Raw genomic sequence first — 19745 nt, 5'->3', positions numbered from 1 at the left:
CATCACCAAAGCAGTGAAACAAAGGCAAAGATAAACAGCTGGGACTCCATCAAATTAACAGGCTTCAGTACAAGAGAAGAGACAGTACCAAAACAAAGAGATACCCCATTTACTGGGAGAAAATTTTTGCACACAACACTAATGATAAAGGACTGATCACAACAATCTACAAGGAGTTGAAGAGACTCAAGAAAAACAAAGTAAATAATCCAGTCAAAAAAATGGGGAGAACAGGGGCCTCCCCTGTGGCACAGCAGGTTGAGCGCAGCGCTATGAAGGTGTTCGCAGCCTCTGCAGTGAGGGTTCAAATCCAGCTGGCCAGGGAGATTCCAACATGACAGGGCAGACCTCTCCTGTCTTGCCCGCTGCTCCCCTCAGCAGTGTATTTCTGTCATCTCTTTTGCTCATTGCTCTGTCTCTGGTGGATCCTCTCACCCTCCCGCACCTCTGGCCTGTACCCCAGCTCATGTGTTTTTTTTTAAAGATTTATTTATTTATTTATACAAGAACCACCTGCAACACCAGGGGAGGCCCACCCCAGCTCTTGTTTAAAAAAAATAAATAAATTTTTTAAAAAAACATGGGCAGGAGAGTTAAAAAGGAACTTCTCCAAAGTGGAAATGCAAATGGCCAACAGGCATATGAAAAAATGTTCAACATCACTTGTAGTCAGGAAAATGCAAATCAAAACTATAATGAGATACCATCTTACACCAGTGAGAATGGCACATAATTAAAAAACTAGCTACAACAAAGGTTGGCGAGGATGTGGAGAAAAGGGAACTCTCCTGCACTGCTGGTGGAAGTGCAAACTATGGAGAGCTGTGTGGAGATTCCTCAACCTGCTAAAGATGGAGCTTCCATATGATCCAGGAATTCCACTCCTACGTATTTACCCAAAGGACACAGAAACATTAATTCAAAAGGACACCTGCACCCCTATGTTCATAGCAGCACCATTTACGATAGCTAAGCTATGGAAACAATCCAAATGCCCAAAAAAAGATGACTGAATCAAGAAGATGTGGTATATATACACAATGGAATATTACTCAGCAATCAAAAAAGATAAACTCATGCCATTTGCAGCAACGTGGATGGAGCTGGAAGGGATTGTGCTCAGTGAAATAAGCCAGAAAGAAAAAGAAAAATACCAGATGGTCTCACTTATAGCAGGAATTTAGAAGACCTAAATAAGGGACCTGGAATATGACTAATTATAATAAAGAAAAAATCCAAATGAACAAGCAACTATAAACCAGAGACACACTGCAGGGGGGAGGGAACGGAGGAGGGATTAGGTCAAAATAAGGAGGGTATGAATTGTATGGGGGATAAAACCAAGATGAAAATGCATACATTATGCAAAAATGAAAAATGATGTAAAAAATATATATAATAAAATAAATTAAATATAATAATTATCAAGGGAATGCAGATTTAAGTAGGAGTGAAATAGCATTTCAAACCTGTCAGATAAAAATTTGAAAAGTGTAAGAAAAATGCTATGAACTAAATTGTGTCATCCCAAAATTCTTATATTGAGTCCCTAACCCTCAATAGGATAGTATTCAGAGATAGGCCTTATGGGAGGTGATTGTGTTATAAGGTTAGTTACTTCATGATGGGCTTAGTGCCCTTAAGTTAAGACTCACCTCCATTTACTTCTGAGGACATAGTAAGAAAGTAGCCATTTGCAATTCCGAAGAGAGTACTTACTGGGAACCAAATTGGCTGACCTTGATGTTAGACTGTTTACCCTCCATAGAAGTAAACTTACTGTTTAAGCCACCCAGTATATGGCATTTTGTATGGCAGCCCAAGCTGACCAAAACAGAATTGGGTGCTGAGAACTGGGGTACTGTATAATACCTTGAATGTAGAAGTAACTTTGGAACTGTTTTATGGGTAGAGTATAAGAGTTTTGAGGTGTATAACAAAAGCTGAGATGTGATTCTGATGAGAACTCAGAAGGAAATGTATTTGGATATACCCAGTTAAATAAAATGCATTATTGCAATGAAATCTACTGGTTTATTGTTATTTTTTTTCCTTAATGCAGCTACTAGAAAATTTAAAATTATGGTTTTTTTTGCATTGGACACCATTTTTGCATTGGACACATGTTTAAATATACAATATTAATGAAAAAAGTAGGTTCTCCACAGCTGTGCCCAGAGGACATCCACCATTTCATGTTTTTATGTGAAGCTTAACAGTTTACAAAATAGGGACTCCCCAGTGGCGCAGCGGTTGAGCGCTGGGTTGCGAAGCTGCCCGAGGCCTCTGCAGCGCCGGTTCGATCCCCGGCTGCTCCCCGGCCACCAGAGGAGGGTCCCACATGGCGCGCAGACCTCTCCTGCCGCCCGCTGCTCCCCTCAGCAGTGTACTTCGGTCCTTCTGCCTGCTCTGCTCCCTGCTCTGACTCTGGTGAATTCTCTCACCCTCCCGCGCTTATGACTGTACCCAGTGCTTGTATAAACAAACAAATAAATAAATAAATAAAAACATGCCTCTATTAAAAAAAAAGTTTACAAAATAATATGGTATAATTTTTATGTATGTGTACATGAAAATAATGAAAACTATGTGTATATGAAATATCAAATTCAGAAGAGGTTACCTCTAGTAATGAAAAAAACAGGACAGTTAGAGAGAGGAAATTTTAACTGCATGAAGAAAAATACAATGGAAAATATGCATTCTGTTAAGATATGATGAAGATTGATGGGTACATTTTAAAATCTTTTATACTTTTCCATGCATTTGAAATATTTTATAATACATACTAATTATCTTTATTTTTGTTATTTAAATTTTATTTTCATGTTCCCCATAAAATTACAACCCCCTTATTTTGACCCCAAGCTCTCCTTTCCCCACCCCCCACCCCCATAGAGTGTCTCTAGTTCATAGATGTTTGTTGATTTTGATATTTTCTTTCTTATAGTTATTCTTTTTCCTGGCCCCTTATTTATGTTTTTTAGATTCCTGCTATGAGTGAGACCATCCGGTATTTCTCTTTTTCTTTCTGGCTTATTTCGATGAGCATGATCCCTTCCAGCGCCATCCATGTTGCTGCAAATTGAATGTGTTTATCTTTTTTGAATGCTGAATAATATTCCATGGTGTATATGTACCACATATTCTTGATCCAGTCATCTATTTTTGGGCATTTGGGTTGTTTCCAAAGCTTAGCTATTGTAAACTGTGCTGCTATAAACATAGAGGTGCAGGTGTTCTTTGGAATTGATGTTTCTGTGTCCTTTGGGTAAATACCTAGGAGTGGAATTGCTGGATCATATGGAAGCTCTATGTTTAGTAGGTCAAGATATTTCCACACAGCTCTCCATAGTGATTGGACCAGTTTGCACTCCCATAGGCAGTACAGGAGAGTTCCTTTTTCTCCACAACCTCGCCAACATTTGTTGTTGCTAGTTTTTTTTTTTAATATGTGCCATTCTCACTGGTGTAAGATTGTATCTATTGATATTATCATATGGTTTTTATACTCTTTTTGTTGATGTGTTGGATAGCGTTGATTGATTTTCAGATGTTGAACCATCCTTGTGTACCTGGAATAACTCCTCCTTGGTCATGGTGAATTATCTTATGGATACACTGTAGGATCCTGTTAGCTCAAATTTTATTGAGGATTTTTGCATCAGTGTTCATTAGGGAGATTGGCCTATAATTTTCTTTTTTTGTGTTGTCCTTGTTCGGTTTTGGTATTAGTGTAATGTTGGCTTCATAGAACGGGTTTGGTGTTACCCCTTCCTTCTCAATTTTTTGGAAGAGTTTGTGAAGGATAGGCACTAATTCGTTTCTGAACGTTTGGTAGACTTCATTTGTAAATCCATCAGGTCCTGGGCTTTTGTTTTTGGGAAGGTTTTTGATTACCATTTCAATTTCCCTGCTTGTAATTGGTCTGTTTAGGTGTTCTATTTCTTCTTTATCTAGCTTTGGGTGATTTTAGAGTTGTAGGAATTTGTCCATCTCCTCTTGATTGTTGAACTTGTTTGCATATAACTGTTCATAGTAGCTACTGATTATTCTTTTGATTTCTGCTGTGTCTATTGTGATTTCTCCTCTTTCATTTCTGATCCTGTTTATTTGTGCTTTCTCCCTTTTTTCCTTTGTGAGCCTGGCTAGGGGTTTGTCTATTTTATTGATTTTTTCGAAGAACCAACTCTTGGTTTCATTGATCTTTTGGATTGTTTTTTTTTATTTTTGATTTCATTTATTTGTGCTTTGGTTTTTGTTATTTCTTTTCCTCTACTGGCTTTGGGGTTTTTTTGTTGTTTTTTTTTTTTTCTAGTTCTTTGAGCTTTGAAATTAAGTTGTTTCTTTGAGCTCTTTCTTGTTTCTTGATGTGAGCCTCTATTGCTATATATTTTCCTGTTATTACTGCTTTTGCTGCATCCCATACATTTAGAAAATTGGTGTCCTCCTTGTCATTCAATTCAAAGAATTTTTTAATTTCTTCTTTCATCTCCTCGTTAGTCCAGTGTTCTTCCAGTAGTGTGGGTTTCAATCTCCATGAGGTAGGAGAGATCCTTGCCTTCTTTTTATGGTTTATTTCTAGTTTGATTCCTTCATGGTCAGAAAAGATGCTTGTTATGATTTCAATCTTGATGTATCTGTTGATTTTTGTCTTGGGTCCCAGTATGTGATCGATCCTGGAGAATGATCCATGTGCGCTTGAGAAAAATGTGTACTCAGATTTTTTTGGGCCTAGTGTTCTATAGATGTCTGTTAAGCCCCAAGCGCTCTAGATCCTTATTTAGAGCTTTAGTGTCTTTACTTATTTTTTGTCTCATTGATCTATCCATTGTTGATAGTGGTGTGTTGAAGTCTCCTACTACATATGTGTTTTCTCTGATGTCTGTTTTCAGAGATGACAATAGTTTTCTGATATATTTTGGTGCTCCTTCATTTGGTGAGTATATGTTAATGAGTGTTATTTCTTCTTGAAGTATTGTCCCTTTGATCATAATGTAGTTGCCGTTGGGGGTCTCTTTTTACCTTTTTGAGTTTGAAATCTGTTTTATCTGATAAAAGTATAACTGTTCCTGCTTTCTTTTTTGGTGCATTTGCTTGTAGGATTGTTTTCCATCCTTTAACTTTGAGTCTATTTTTATCTTTTGATGCTAAATATGTTTCCTGGAGACAGCAAAAGGTTGGGTTTTGTTTCTTAATCCAGCCTGCGACTCTGGGTCTTTTTATTGAAGAGTTTAGTCCATTTACCTTTAGAGTTAATATTGCTATGTTAACGTCTCTATTTGCCATTGTGTTTGTCTTTCCTTTGGTTTTATTTATTCTTTTAATAACTTTTTTTTTTTTTTTGGCCTTCTTTCGTTGTTATTCGTCCCTCTGAGGTTCTGTGTTTAGGACTCCTTGTAGTATTTTTTGGAGTGGGGGTTTAGCTATAATGAAATTCCAGAGTTTCTGTTTGTCTGGGAAGGTCCTTATTCTTTCTTCATAGAGGAAGGAAAGCTTTGCAGGATAGAGTATTCTTGGTTGGCATCTGTTGTCTTGAAGTCTGTTGACTATGTCCCTCCACTCTCTCCTTGTCCATAGTGTTTCTTTTTTTCTTTTTTTTTTAATAGAGGCATGTTATTTATTTATTTGTTTGTTTGTTTGTTTGTTTATACATGCATTGGGTACAGTCAGAAGCGCCAGAGGGTGAGAGAATTCACCAGAGCCAGAGCGGGGTGCAGAGCAGGCAGAAGGACCGAAGTACACTACTGAGGGGAGCAGCGGGCGGCAGGAGAGGTCTGCGCGCCATGTGGGACCCTCCTCCAGTGGCTGGGGAGCAGCTGGGGATCGAACCGGCACCGCAGAGGCCTCGGGCAGCTTCGCAACCCAGTGCTCAACCGCTGCGCCACCGGGGAGGCCCCTTGTCCATAGTGTTTCTTCGGAGAAGTCTGATGTCAGTCTGATTGGTTTTCCTTTGTATGTTATCTGTTTCTTCTCTCTTGTCAGCTTCATCATTTTTTCCTTGTCTTGGATTCTTGGGAGCTTTACTATTATTTGTCTTGCTGTATTTTTCCTTTCATCATGGAAGTTTGGTGGTGTTCTTGCCTTTTTATTTTTAAATATTTATTTATTTATTTATTTATTTGTTTGTTTATTTATACATACATACATACATACAAGCACTGGGTAGAGTCAGAATCTCAGGAGGGTGAGAGAATTCACCAGTCAGAGCGGGGAGCAGAGCAGGCAGAAGGACCGAAGTACACTGCTGAGGGGAGCAGCGGGCGGCAGGAGAGGTCTGCGCGCCATGTGGGACCCTCCTCTGGTGGCCGGGGACCAGCCAGGGATCGAACCGGTGCTGCAGAGGCTGCGGGCAGCTTCGCAACCCAGCGCTCAACCACTGCACTACTGGGGAGGCCCTCTTCTTGCTTCTTTTATATCAATTTTCAGCTACTTTTTCTTGTTTGGGCAGTTCTCTTCAGTTATTTCCTTGAATATTATCTCTGTTCCTAGGTCTCTCTCCTCTCCTTCTGGGATTCCTGTAACTCTTTTATTTCCTTTCCTCATGGAGTCAGATATTTCCCGAAGACTCTCTTCAGTCTTTTTCATTCGTACTTTTCTTTCCTTTTCTGTTTTGGTTCTTTTTATTTCTGTGTCTTCGCGAGTAACTATTTGTTCTTCCATTTCCTCTATTCTCTTATTACTAATTTTCCCGGCATTCTTTAGCTCCTCTGTTTATCCTTTGATCTCCTGCATTTCCTTCATTTCCCTCTTTAGGGACTCAATTTCATTCTTCTGAGAGTTGTTTTCCTTAATGACTTCCATCAGTTTTTTCATCACGGCAATTTTAAATTCTTTTTTCTGGAAGGCTGAGTAGTTCTTCCATGTCACCTTAGTTGCAAGCTGGTGGGTGGTTTTTTTTTTTGTTTTGTTTTGTTTTGTTTTTTGGTGTGTCTTTTTTCTGAGGCGTTGCTACTTTGCTTGTAGTTTTTCTTTTCCCTGCTGCCTGTCTTCTAATTTGCCTTATGGATTGGGACACTGTGCTGCTGGTACTGGCTGGCATGTTTTTGGTGTGTTCTTTCAGGAGTTTTAGAAACTGGCAATCCAAACGAGTCAAAACTGTTATGCCAGAAGTCTAGTGAGGCAGTGGTACTTTGAGTATGTTAATGGTCACTGTCACAGAATCTCTCCTCCTGTGTTTAGTTACAAAGGTGTGTCTTGTTGTCTCAAAGACTTCCCTGGAGGTGGGGCAGCTGGATTGCACTCTGGGTTCCAAATCTCTGGATCCTCCTCTGGGCTCCGACTTCCTGCCTGATGGGACTGCACTTGTGGGGGCCTTCAGCTCACCTCTGATGGAGCAGGGAACCTTCTCCCTCTGGCTCCACGGGGAGCCTTCTGCCAGATTCAAGCAGTCTTTATTGAGGAAAGGTCCCTGTTCCAAAATGGCGATTCGGATACAGTCACAATCTTCCGTGCTCCCGGTCTGCCATGGCCCTGGGTGCCCACTCCCCCTCTGGGCTTGGACTGCTGGCCAGAAGGGGCCTGGCCTGGGCGAACTTCCCAGCTCACCTCTGGCTCCTCCAGGAGCCTTCTGCCGGTTTCAAGCAGTCTTTATTGAAGAAAGTTCCCTATTCTAAAATGGTGATTCAGAGACAGATGAACACTCCTGCGCTCCCGGTCGGCCCTGGCTGTGGTTGCCCGCTCCCCCTCTGGGCTTGGACTGCTGTTCAGAAGGGACCTGGCGTGGGAGAACTTCCCAGCTCACCTCTTACTCCTCCAGGAGCCTTCTGCTGGTTTAAGCATTCTTTATTGAAGAAAGGTCCCTATTCTAAAATGGTGATTTGGAGAGAGGCACACTCTCCTGCAGGTTGGATCTGCCCTTGCCGTGGGGGCCTGCTCCCCCTCTGGGCTTGGACTGCTGGTCAGAAGGGATCTGGCTTGGGCGAACTTCCCAGCTCACCTCTGGCTCCTTCAGGAGCCTTCTGCAGGTTTCAAGCAGTCTTTATTGAAGAAAGGTCCCTGTTCTAAAAAGGCTGTGCAGGTACGCACTCCCCTGTGCGCCAGGTCTGCCCTGGCCTTGGGTGCCCGCTCTCCCTCTGGGTTTGGACTGCTGGCCTGAAGGGGCCTGGCCTGGTTGAACTTCCCAGCTCACCTATGGCTCCTCGGGAACCTTCTGCCGGTTTCAAGCAGTCTTTATTGAAGAAAGGCTCCTATTCTAAAATGGCTATTTGGAGACAGGCACACTCTCCAGCATGCTGGATCTGCCCCAGCTGTGGGTGCCTGCTCTCCCTCTGGGCTCGGACTGCTGGTCAGAAGGGGCCTGGCTTGGGCGAACTTCCTAGCTCACCTCTGACTCCTCTGGGAGCCTTCTGCAGGTTTCAAGCAGTCTTTACTGAACAAAGGTCCCTATTCTAAAATGGCGATTCGGAGACAGATGCACTCTTCAGCGTGCCTGGTAGGCCCTGGCCATGGGTGCCGGCTCCCACTCTGGGCTGGGACTGCTGGCCAAGGGGCTTGGCATGGGCGAACTTCCCAGCTCACCTCTGGCTCCTCCGGGAGCCTTCCCATACTAATTATCTTTAACTCTTGTAATATTTTTAGAATTTTTCCATTTTTGTTTATTTTTAAATCCTTTTTTTAGATTTATTTATACATGCACTGGGTACAGTCAGAAGCGCGGGAAGGTGACAGAATTCACCAGAGCCAGAACAGAGAGCAGAACAAACAGACTGATGAAATACACTCTTGAGGGGAGCAGAGGGTGGCAGGAGAGGTCTGCATGCCATGTGGGACCCTCACCTGGGGGGCTGGGGATAGAACCGGCGCTGCAGAGGCTGCGGGCAGCTTTGCAACCCAGCGCTCAACCGCTTCGCCATCGGGGAGGCTTGAATTTTTCCATTTTTAGATGATTAGACTGAGGAATAGGAGAATTAGTGAAGTAACTTGTCCAAGTCACAAAAAACAGCTGAACTGTGATCAAAACCAAGTCTTTCTTGTTCCTAAACTGTACAACCATTATTTCTCATTAATCTGCTCCTACAATATAAAGGTAAAAAATGTAAACTTCATCTTATAAATCTGCAGTCTCCTCTGACCTATTTTTGATTCCCCCTTCCCCATCTTCATCCCAGGCACATATACCAGTGCATGTATGTGCGCAACTACTTTGGAAAAATACCAAGGAATGTGATGGCTGGATTGAATGGTAAGAGTATGTTTAGCTTTGTAAGAAACCACAAAACTCCCTTCCAGAGTTGCTTTACCATTTGTCAATATTTTTTTTTTCTTCAAAGCATGCTATTTCTAAAATCTCATGCATTTCTTATATCTTTACAATGTCTTTTCTCAAATCTAAAACCTTTCTCTCTTGTCACCTGAATACAGTGTAAATATTGATGATATTCCCAATGTTTTCCATTGGACATTTATTTCTTAATTTTGCATAATTTCCACAGATACTCCCCAACACACTGTTTCATTTTCTTAGGATTCCTGAAGTTGTATCTACATCCCACTTCATTTCTTAAAACTCCAGACCCATCAGGCTATTGTCTATTAGTTTTTCTTAACTATTCCATAGCCATCATATTAATATATCAAAAACAAATTTAGTTGTCAGTGACTACCTCTCTCCAGATGTACTTTCCTAGTTCCTTTTATTGATAAATGTATCTCTCTTTACTTATTGCTGAAACCAGTTGCTAGGGGTATTCTTTGACTCTATCTTCACTTTCATTTCTAACATCTGAGAATTCTCAAGTTTTGTATATCTTTTCCCCCATTTTTTTCAATTATAACGCCCTCTCTACCCCCACTACCTCTCATATTCTCTTTATCTTGGTTTAATTATGGAAGAGTCTGATAGCTATCTACTTTCCCAGCCTCAGGTCTGGGTGCTGTCTGTTTCTGGCTTCCCCCAGCCTCAGAATAAAACATATGTCCTGCATGTAAGGTCCTTCTACAGCCTTATCTTCTGATGCTCTTATAAGATTTTCTGTGTATGCTGTTTACTCTGACCTCATATTCTGTTCTTCCTGTGCCTTGTTGCCAGAATATACTTCTCTTTGCTTAAGTAACTCATATTTAGTATTCAGCATTAAATCGCAGATAGTGATTCAGTGCTTTCCTTTTTCCCTTCTGTCTGTGCTCCACATGGCTTTGTTCATCTTCCTATGTTCTCCATGGAGCCTGAGTAACACTTTGCATGCAGTACTACTACCACATTGCTTTATAACAATTTCCCACTGACCTCGCCACCCTCCAAAAGACCTGTGTCCCTTTCCCTTCTGTATGTGAGTAGCCAAGCACAGGCTGCAGTATGGTTGATTATTGACATTTTCCCACAACAGTGGTTCTTAACTGAAGGTGGTTTTGCCCCTCAGGGGACAGTTAGCAATATCTGGAGTTACTTTTGATGGTCATGGCTGGTGAAGTGGTACTGCCGTCATCCAGTTGGTAGAGGCCAGGGGTGCTGCTGAAGAAACTTGGAATGCATAGGAAAGCCCCCACCACAGTATTCAGTCCAAGATGGCAACAGAGCTGCGGCTGAGAAATCTGGCCTCTAGGATTTCTGTGTGAAATTAAAGAATATTAATGGATATTAAATAAAGGATATTAAAGAAAACACGTAACAACAACAACAAAAAAGAAATTAAATTTGGAATTCTCATGTAATGTGCTAAAGTGTTGTTTTTTGTTTTTTTGTTTGTTTGTTTTTTGTTTTTTGTTTTTGTGGGACCCTTGCCGGCGGCCAGGGAATGAACCGGCGTTGCAGAGGTTGCTGGCAGCCTTGCAGCCCAGCGTTCAACCGCTGTGCCACCAGGGGAGGCCCTGAGCTAAAGTTTTTAATGTCTAACTGCATTTTCAAAATAAACTACTCTGGTCCATCTTGTGGCATTTTATTCAGATGCTACGTAAAGGGAAACGTGATTCCAATGCTTATTAATTGGTTAACAGCTGCCTGCAGTTATTTAGACATGTAATGGACCCTGTGAAAAGGATAGTAGAACTAAGTTCTTCATTTAAGAAGATTTTTCATTTTTTTAATTTTTAATGGGCATAGTGACAATTGACTGCCAAACAATTTTTTTTATGAGATGTTGGAATGGATTAAGTTCTTAAAAAGGATTTAATTATAAAACCCTGAGAAAAGGCTAAATTTGGTAAACTTTTATCATATGAAGATTAGCAAATAGTGAAAACTCTTTGCTAGTCTATACACATAAAAAGTGTATACACACTTCTGTGCCCATAAGCCATAAACCTCATATACTTGTGTAAGGGCAGGAACAGGACACAGTGCAGGTTTTCTGATCCCATGCAGACCGGGTGAAGGAGGAGTCAGAGTCCTCAGTGGTTTTTTGCAGGTCTTTTATTGGGGTTCACCAAGCATATGGCAGGCAGGGGTGCTGGGGGGCCAGGAGGCTGGCAGTCCTCCCAGCCCCCAGCAAATCCTCACTCTATCTGGGCTCTCTGGCGTTCTCTGCTTCTGCTTCGGGCTTCTTCTCTTTCGGCTTCTCTTTCGGTTTCTGCTGCTTCTACTGGCGTCTCCCTGGCGCCGCCCTTAAAACGCACAGTCTTAGCGCAGGTGTACCCACTTCAGGTGCCCGCCATCAGGCATGCATTCAGGATCACAGGGTTCCCTCATCTATCCTGATGGCGGGAGGGCAGAAAAGCCTGATTTTTTACCTTACCCTACAACTTGTTTACTCTTCTATCTTCAACCAAGTGCCTGCTGTAGTTCCAGGACACAGTCCCTGTTAATCTATCAAAGACAGGGCCCCTCATCAGGGACCCTATGTCTACACTATGAATTAGCCAGCTACAGATATCCATTCAGCTAAATGTACAATTTAGCAAAAGTATTGATTTAAGAAGGGCTACAAATACACTGAGAAATTAGAATGTTGAAAGATAAATTGTTGCTGACAAGAGAACAACATGGGACTAACCTGCAAAACCAATTAGTTGGAAAATATAATGCCTATCACACTTAAATTTTTGTCTTTGTCTAGGCAAAGACAGAAAACACCATAGAAAAAAATGTTTTGATTTTCCTCACCAGGATTAGATAGGTGATATAATTTGTGTTTTGCAATACAGTTTTCACACAAAAACTCTTTTTTAGTACTTAAGAAATTTGATCAGGAGAAACATTTTAGTAAATGTTAGGAAAAAGATAAAGTGGTTTATATTCTTAAGTATTCCCCTATTAATATTAGCAGTTTCAAATTAGCCTCTAGAAAATATTATGTGGAATTTGTGCTGAAGTCAAGTCTATCCTTTATCCTTAGAGTCTTCTTTGGTAAATGAAGTGAGATAATTTTCTTCATATTTGGTTTATAACATGTAGTGAATATTATTTATCTCCCATTAAATTTCAAAATTAATAAGAATACTTTTTTGGCAATAGGTGTTAGGTTATAGTGGCTATCAGCAATCATTCAAGTTGGTGTTATTCAATATTGAAGACATATATATATGGCACACTTCTTTTAATTTACTGAAGGAAGATTGAAACATTTGTACTGGGTTTTGTACTGGATACTATGAGATAATATCTGGGTTATAGTTGGTTTAATCATTTTTTATTGGGTGTTCAGCTTGATTACTTTTGGATTTTGTGTCAAAATTAAGTTTTAACTACAGATACTATCTTTATAAACTTATTTCAGTGAATATAATTATCAGGCAATAAATAATATCCACATGTTAATGTGAACTTGAATAAAGAGCTCTCCAAATTTAACTGCATTCCTTTTTTTTCAGACAAGGTCTACAGAAATTTTGGAGTATTCTTCAGATAGTGAAAGAGAAGATGGCTCAAAGAATGTCTTTTTCACTGATTCAGAATCCTCTCACAAATATCATATGGATTTTGGATCAGATAGAAGACAGGTTATGGAAAGACTGATAAATCCAAGAGTGAACCCTACAGAGTCCACTTTGTGTACACCCCAGAAACAGACAAAATTTCACAGGACTCCAGAAAATTCAGCAAAAAAGAGGAAACTTTTAAGGTAAATTACATCTGTCTAAATTCTTTCCATCTTTTTTAGTTTTTATTTTTCTTTAAATACCCAAATAGCAGACCGGGCGTGCAGGGGAGCGCGTCCCTGCACCGGCATTTTGCAGCAGGGACGTTTCTTGCTGGAGACTGTGTGAACCCAGCAGAAGGCTCACCGAGGAGACAGGTAAGCTGGGAGGCTTGCCCATGCCGGGCGCCTTCTAGCCTGCAGTTCCAGCCCAGGGGGGAGCAGCACCCACCGCTGGGGCAGACCGGGCATGCAGGGGAGCGCGTCCCCGCACCGGCATTTTGCAGCAGGGACCTTTCTTTGCTGGAGACTGTGTGAACCCAGCAGAAGGCTCACCGAGGAGACAGAGGTAAGCTGGGAGGCTTGCCCATGCCGGGCGCCTTCTAGCCTGCAGTTCCAGCCCAGAGGGGAGCAGCACCCACCACTGGGGCAGACCTGGCGTGCAGGGGAGCGCGTCCCCTGCACCGGCATTTTGCAGCAGGGACCTTTCTTGCTGGAGACTGTGTGAACCCAGCAGAAGGCTCACCGAGGAGACAGAGCAGGGACCTTTCTTTGCTGGAGACTTGTGAACCCAGCAGAAGTTCCCCAGAGGAGCCAGTGGTGAGCTGGGAAGGTAGCCCACGATGCCGGCCAGTACCAGCAACACAGTGTCACAAGGAATACGGCAAATTAGAAAACAGGCAGTAGGGAGTAGAAAAACCACATGCAACCCAGCAACTCCTCAGCAAAATAGCACACCGCAAAAAGAAAACCATCTACCAGATTGTAACGACAGTAACTTGGAAGAACTTCTGAGCCTTCCAGATAGAGAATTTAAAATTGCTGTGATTAAAAAACTGACAGAAGTCATAAAGGAAAACAATGATAAGGGGAAAATAATTAATGACCAGAAGAATGAAATTGAGTCCCTAAAGAGGGAAGTAAAAGAAATGCAGGAGATCAAAGAATTAATGGAGACGCTAAAGAACTCTGGGAAAAGCAATGAAAGCAGAATAGATGAAATGGAAGAACGAATAAGTACTCTTGAAGACACAGAAATAAAAAGAACTAAAAAAGAAAAGGAAGGAGAAGTACGAAGGAAAAAGACCGAAGAAAGACTTCGGGAACTATCTGACTCCATGAGGAAAGGAAATATAAGAGTTATAGGAATCCCAGAAGGAGAGGAGAGAGATGTAGGAACAGAGAAAATATTCATGGATATAATAAAGAGAACTTCCCAAATGTGAAGAAGGAGCTGAAAATTGATACACAAGAAGCAAGAAGAACACCAAACTTCCATGACAAAAGGAAAAATACAGCAAGACACATAATAGTAAAGCTCCCAAGAATCCAAGACAAAGAAAAAATAATGAAACTAACAAGAGGGAAGAAACAGATAACATTCAAAGGAAAAGCAATCAGACTGACATCAGACTTCTCTGAAGAAACACTACGGGCAAGGAGAGAGTGGAGGGACATAGTCAACAGACTCCAAGAAAATAGATGCCAACCAAGAATACTCTATCCCGCAAAGCTCTCCTTCCTCTTTGAAGAAAGAATAAGGACCTTCCCAGACAAACAGAAACTCTGGAATTTTATTACGACTAAACCCCCACTCCAAAAAATACTACAAGGAGTCCTAAAGCCAGAACCTCAGAGGGACGAATAGCAACAAAAGAAGGCCAAAGAAAGTTATGAAAAGAATAAATAAATAAAATCAAAGGAAAGACAAACACAATGGCAAATACAGATGCTAACATATCAATACTAACTCTAAATGTAAATGGACTAAACTCTTCAATAAAAAGACACAGAGTTGCAGGCTGGATTAAGAAACAAAACCCAACCTTTTGCTGTCTCCAGGAAACACATTTAGCTGCAAAAGATAAAAATAGACTCAAAGTTAAAGGATGGAAAACAATTCTACAAGCAAATGGACCAAAAAAGAAGGCAGGAACAGCTCTACTCATATCAGATAAAACAGATTTCAAACTTAAAAAGATTAAAAGAGACCCCAGTGGTCATTACATTATGATCAAGGGGACAATACTTCAAGAAGAAATAACACTCATTAACATATATTCACCCAACGAAGGAGCACCAAAATATATCAGACAACTATTGGCATCTCTGAAAACAGACATCAGAGAAAACACATACATAGTGGGAGACTTCAACACACCACTATCAACAATGGATAGATCAACAAGACAAAAAAATAAGTAAAGACACTAAAGCTCTAAATAAGGATCTGGAGTGCTTGGGCTTAACAGACATATATAGAACACTAAACCCAAAAAAATCTGAGTATACATTTTTCTCAAGCGCACATGGATCATTCTCCAGGATCGATCATATACTGGGGCACAAGACAAACATCAAGAGATACACCAAGATTGAAATCATACCAACCATCTTTTCTGACCATGAAGGCATCAAACTAGAAATAAACCATAAAAAAAAGGCAAGGTACTCTCCTACCTCGTGGAGATTGAAACCCACACTACTGGATGTCCACTGGACTAATGAGGAGATAAAAGAAGAAATTGAAAAAATTCTTTGAATTGAATGACAAGGAGGACACCGATTTCCTAAATTTATGGGATGCAGCAAAAGCTGTAATAAGAGGAAAATATATAGCAATAGATGCTCACATCAAGAAACAAGAAAGAACTCAAAGAAACAACCCAATCTCGAAGCTCAAAGATCTAAAAAAAGAACAACAAAAAAACCCCAAAACCAGTAGAAGAAAAGAAATAATAAAAACCAAAGCAGAAATAAATGAAATTGAAACTGAAAGAACAATCCAAAAGATCAATGAAACCAAGAGCTGGTTCTTCGAAAAAAAAAATAAAATAGATAACCCCCTAGCCAGGCTCACAAGGGCAAAAAGGGAGAATGCACAAATAAATAGGATAATAAATGAAAGAGGAGAAATCACAACGGACACAGCAGAAATCAAAAGAATAATTCATAACTACTATGAACAGTTATATGGAAACAAGTTCAACAATCTAGAGGAGATGGACAAATTCCTACAACTCTACAATCACCCAAAGCTAGATAAAGAAGAAATAGAACACCTAAACAGACCAATTACAATTAGCGAAATTGAAATGGTAATCAAAAAACTCCCCAAAAACAAAAGCCCGGGACCTGATGGATTTACAAAAAATTCTACCAAACATTCAGAGACGAATAGGTGCCTATCCTTCACAAACTCTTCCAAAAAATTGAGAAGGAAGGTATAATACCTAACACGTTCCATGAAGCCAACATTACACTAATACCAAAACCGAACAAGGACAACACAAAAAAAGAAAACTATAGGCCAATCTCCCTAATGAACACTGATGCAAAAATCCTCAATAAAATTTTAGCTATCAGAATCCAACAGTGTATCCATAAGGTAATTCACCACGACCAAATAGGATTCATTCCAGGGACACAAGGATGGTTCAACATCCGAAAATCTATCAACGCTATCCAACACATCAACAAAAAGAAATATAAAAACCATATAATAATATCAGTAGATGCCGAGAAAGCTTTCGACAAAATGCAACACCCATTCATGATAAAAGCCCTTGAAATTCTTGGGATACAAGGAACGTACCTCAGCATCATAAAGGCCATATACGACAAGCCAACAGCCAGTATCATTCTCAATGGTGAAAAGCTGAAAGCATTTCCATTAAGATCTGGAACAAGACAAGGATGTCCACTCTCACCACTGCTTTTCAATATAATACTGGAAGTCCCAGCCGGAGCAATAAGACAAGAGAAAGACATCCAAGGAATCCAAATAGGAAAAGAAGAAGTCAAACTATCACTATTTGCAGATGATATACATAGAGAACCCCAAAAACTCCATAGAAAAACTAATTGAACTCATCAATCAGTTCAGCAAAGTGGCAGGATACAAAATCAACACGCAAAAGTCAGAAGCCTTCCTATACACTAACGATAAATCTGAAGAAGAAGAAATGAAAAAAGCCATCCCCTTTATTATCGAAACAAAAAAAATCAAATATTTGGGAATAAATCTAACAAAAGAGATAAAGTACCTTTACAAAGAAAACTATAAAACACTGTTAAAAGAAATAGAAGAAGATACAAAGAAATGGAAAGACATCCCCTGCTCATGGATTGGAAGAATAAACATTATTAAAATGGCCATCCTACCAAAAGCAATATACCGATTCAATGCTATTCCAATAAAAATTTCAATGTTATTCTTCAAAGAAATAGAACAATTATTGATGAAATTCATATGGAATCATCAAAAACCCCGAATAGCCAAAGCTCTCCTGGAAAAAAAAAAAGAAGGGAATGGAGGCATCACACTCCCAGATTTCAGGCTATACTACAAAGCCATAATCATCAAAACTGCATGGTATTGGAACAAGAACAGACACACAGACCAATGGAATCGAATAGAAAATCCAGAAATAAACCCACAGATTTATGGTCAACTAATCTTGGACAAAGGAGCAAAGACTATGCATTGGAGCAAAGAAAGTTTGTTCAATAAATGGTGCTGGGAAAACTGGGCCGCTACATGCAAAAGAATGAAGCTTGACTGCTGCCTCACACCATACACAAAAACCAACTCAAAATGAATTAAAGAACTAGACATAAAACCTGAAACCATAAAATACATAGAAGGAAATATAGGCGAAACACTACGTGATTTGCACATCAAAGACATCTTTACAGACACATCACCCAAAGCAGTGATAGTGAAGGCAAAGATAAACAGCTGGGACTACATCAAATTAAAGAGCTTCTGCACAGCAAAAGAGACAATAACAAAAACAAAGGGAAACCCCACCAACTGGGAGAACATTTTTGCACACAACACTAATGATAAAGGATTGATCACAAAAATCTGCAAAGAGCTGATGAGACTCAACAACAACAAAGAAAATAATCCAGTCAAAAAATGGTAGAAGAGCTAAAAAGAAACTTCTCTGAAGAGGAAATGCAAATGGCCAACAGGCATATGAAAAAATGTTCAACATCACTTGCAATCAGGGAAATGCAAATCAAAACTACCATGAGATACCATCTTACACCAGTGAGAATGGCACATATAAAAAAAAACTGGCAACAACAAATGCTGGCGAGGGTGTGGAGAAAAAGGAACTCTTCTGCACTGTTGGTGGGAGTGCAAACTGGTCCAACCACTATGGAGAGCTGTGTGGAGATTTCTGGACCTACTAAACATAGAGCTTCCATATGATCCAGCAATTCCACTCCTAGGTCTTTACCCAAAGGACACAGAAACATCAATTCCAAAGAACACCTGCACCCCTATGTTTATAGCAGCACTATTTACAATAGCTAAGCTTTGGAAACAGCCCAAATGCCCAAAAATAGATGACTGGATCAAGAAGATGTGGTACGTATATACCATGGAATATTACTCAGCATTCAAAAAAGATAAACACATGCCATTTTCAGCAACATGGATGGCACTGGAAGGGATCATGCTCAGCGAAATAAGCCAAAAAGAAAAAGAAAAATACCGGATGGTCTCACTCATAGCATGAATCTAGAAAACTTAAATAAGGGACCAGGAAAATGAATAATTATAAAAAGTGAAAATCAAAATCAACAAAAATCTATGAACCAGAGACACTTTTGGGGGGGCGTGAGTGGAGGGAGGGGAGGGATTGGGGTCAAAATTGGGGGGGTTGAAATTGTATGGGGAATATAAAAATAAAATTTATTATAAAAAAATAAATAAATACCCAAATACCTAAAATGTTTATTTAAAAATGTTTATTGACTTGGGAGGGAAAATTGATAAAATCAGTTATAATTCCAGTAATCAAATGGAAGTTCTAAGTTCTGGAGATGATTTATAAACTTGTTGAGCATTCACTGTGACAATAATAACCAATTTAGGTGACTGCTTTCCTTAATGGAGATTGATTGTTAGAGTCTACCAAATTTTATTGAGCGTTAATGTTCCAGGTGCTATCTTGACAATTAAGATACATAAATGATTGTTACCGTTTTCAAATAATTTATAGTATATAGAGAGTGTGCCTATGGAGACTCACCGGGGCCTGGCTATGGAGAGCCTGGCAGGACACATGAAGCAGTCTGGGTGTGCCATGTAGAGGATATATAACAACCTTGTGTAATTGTTCAAATTAGAGCAAAACAATGAAAATATAAACCCATTGAAAATGAGGAGAGATTATGGGAAACAGTGCCACAAAACCAAACATAGTAGAGAGTTTCAAGAAAAATGACTAGAAGTAAAAAGAGTAAGTGTGACAACGAAGGGCATAGGTTCCGGATCTGTTTATGGTATTCACATCAAGATAAGCGCCAAGTATAGTGAACAATAAGGACCCCAATGGTAGTGTTAGTGTAGGGGAGAATACCAGGGGACCATGGCCTAGTGAACAAAGGATCCTCAGGAGTGAGTGGAACAAGTGCTGTGAGTCCTCTGCTGGGAGCTAGGATTCAGGGAATTTGCGGTAGGGAGAGTTGTTTCTGGCTTGGAAAGGATCCAGTGTCTAAATATACTTCAGAGAAAAAAAGTAAGACAGATACAGGAAATAATGGGGAGTGTACAGTGAAGACAAAGTCAAAGCTTTGTCATTATCCAGAAATGGATGTGGGGAAGAGATCGCTAGGGAGGAGAGCCCCATCTTACAGCAAAGGACTAGAAAGTAGAGTGTAAGAATATGACTGGGTCTATTGGGCATGGATGCAGCATGGTGAGTCAATTCA

The 19745-nt window shown here is 40.2% G+C and overlaps 1 protein-coding gene across 1 annotated transcript in view; it reads left to right on the top strand.

The window, feature by feature from the left end:
* SPIDR (scaffold protein involved in DNA repair) overlaps positions 1-19745 on the top strand; it is a gene marked incomplete at both ends in the record, with an annotated part of 537674 nt that overhangs the window by 125542 nt on the left and 392387 nt on the right. The window contains one exon of the mRNA XM_084230569.1: positions 12748-12998. Coding sequence (XP_084086695.1) covers positions 12748-12998 — 251 coding nt within the window. The remainder of the gene's footprint in view (positions 1-12747; positions 12999-19745) is intronic.

Source organism: Talpa europaea (genome assembly GCF_964194135.1).
Source record: "Talpa europaea genome assembly, chromosome: 3".
NCBI classification, from domain to species: Eukaryota; Metazoa; Chordata; class Mammalia; order Eulipotyphla; family Talpidae; genus Talpa; species Talpa europaea.
The sequence above is the reverse complement of the archived record's forward strand: the minus strand, read 5'-3'. Positions and strand labels throughout refer to the sequence as shown.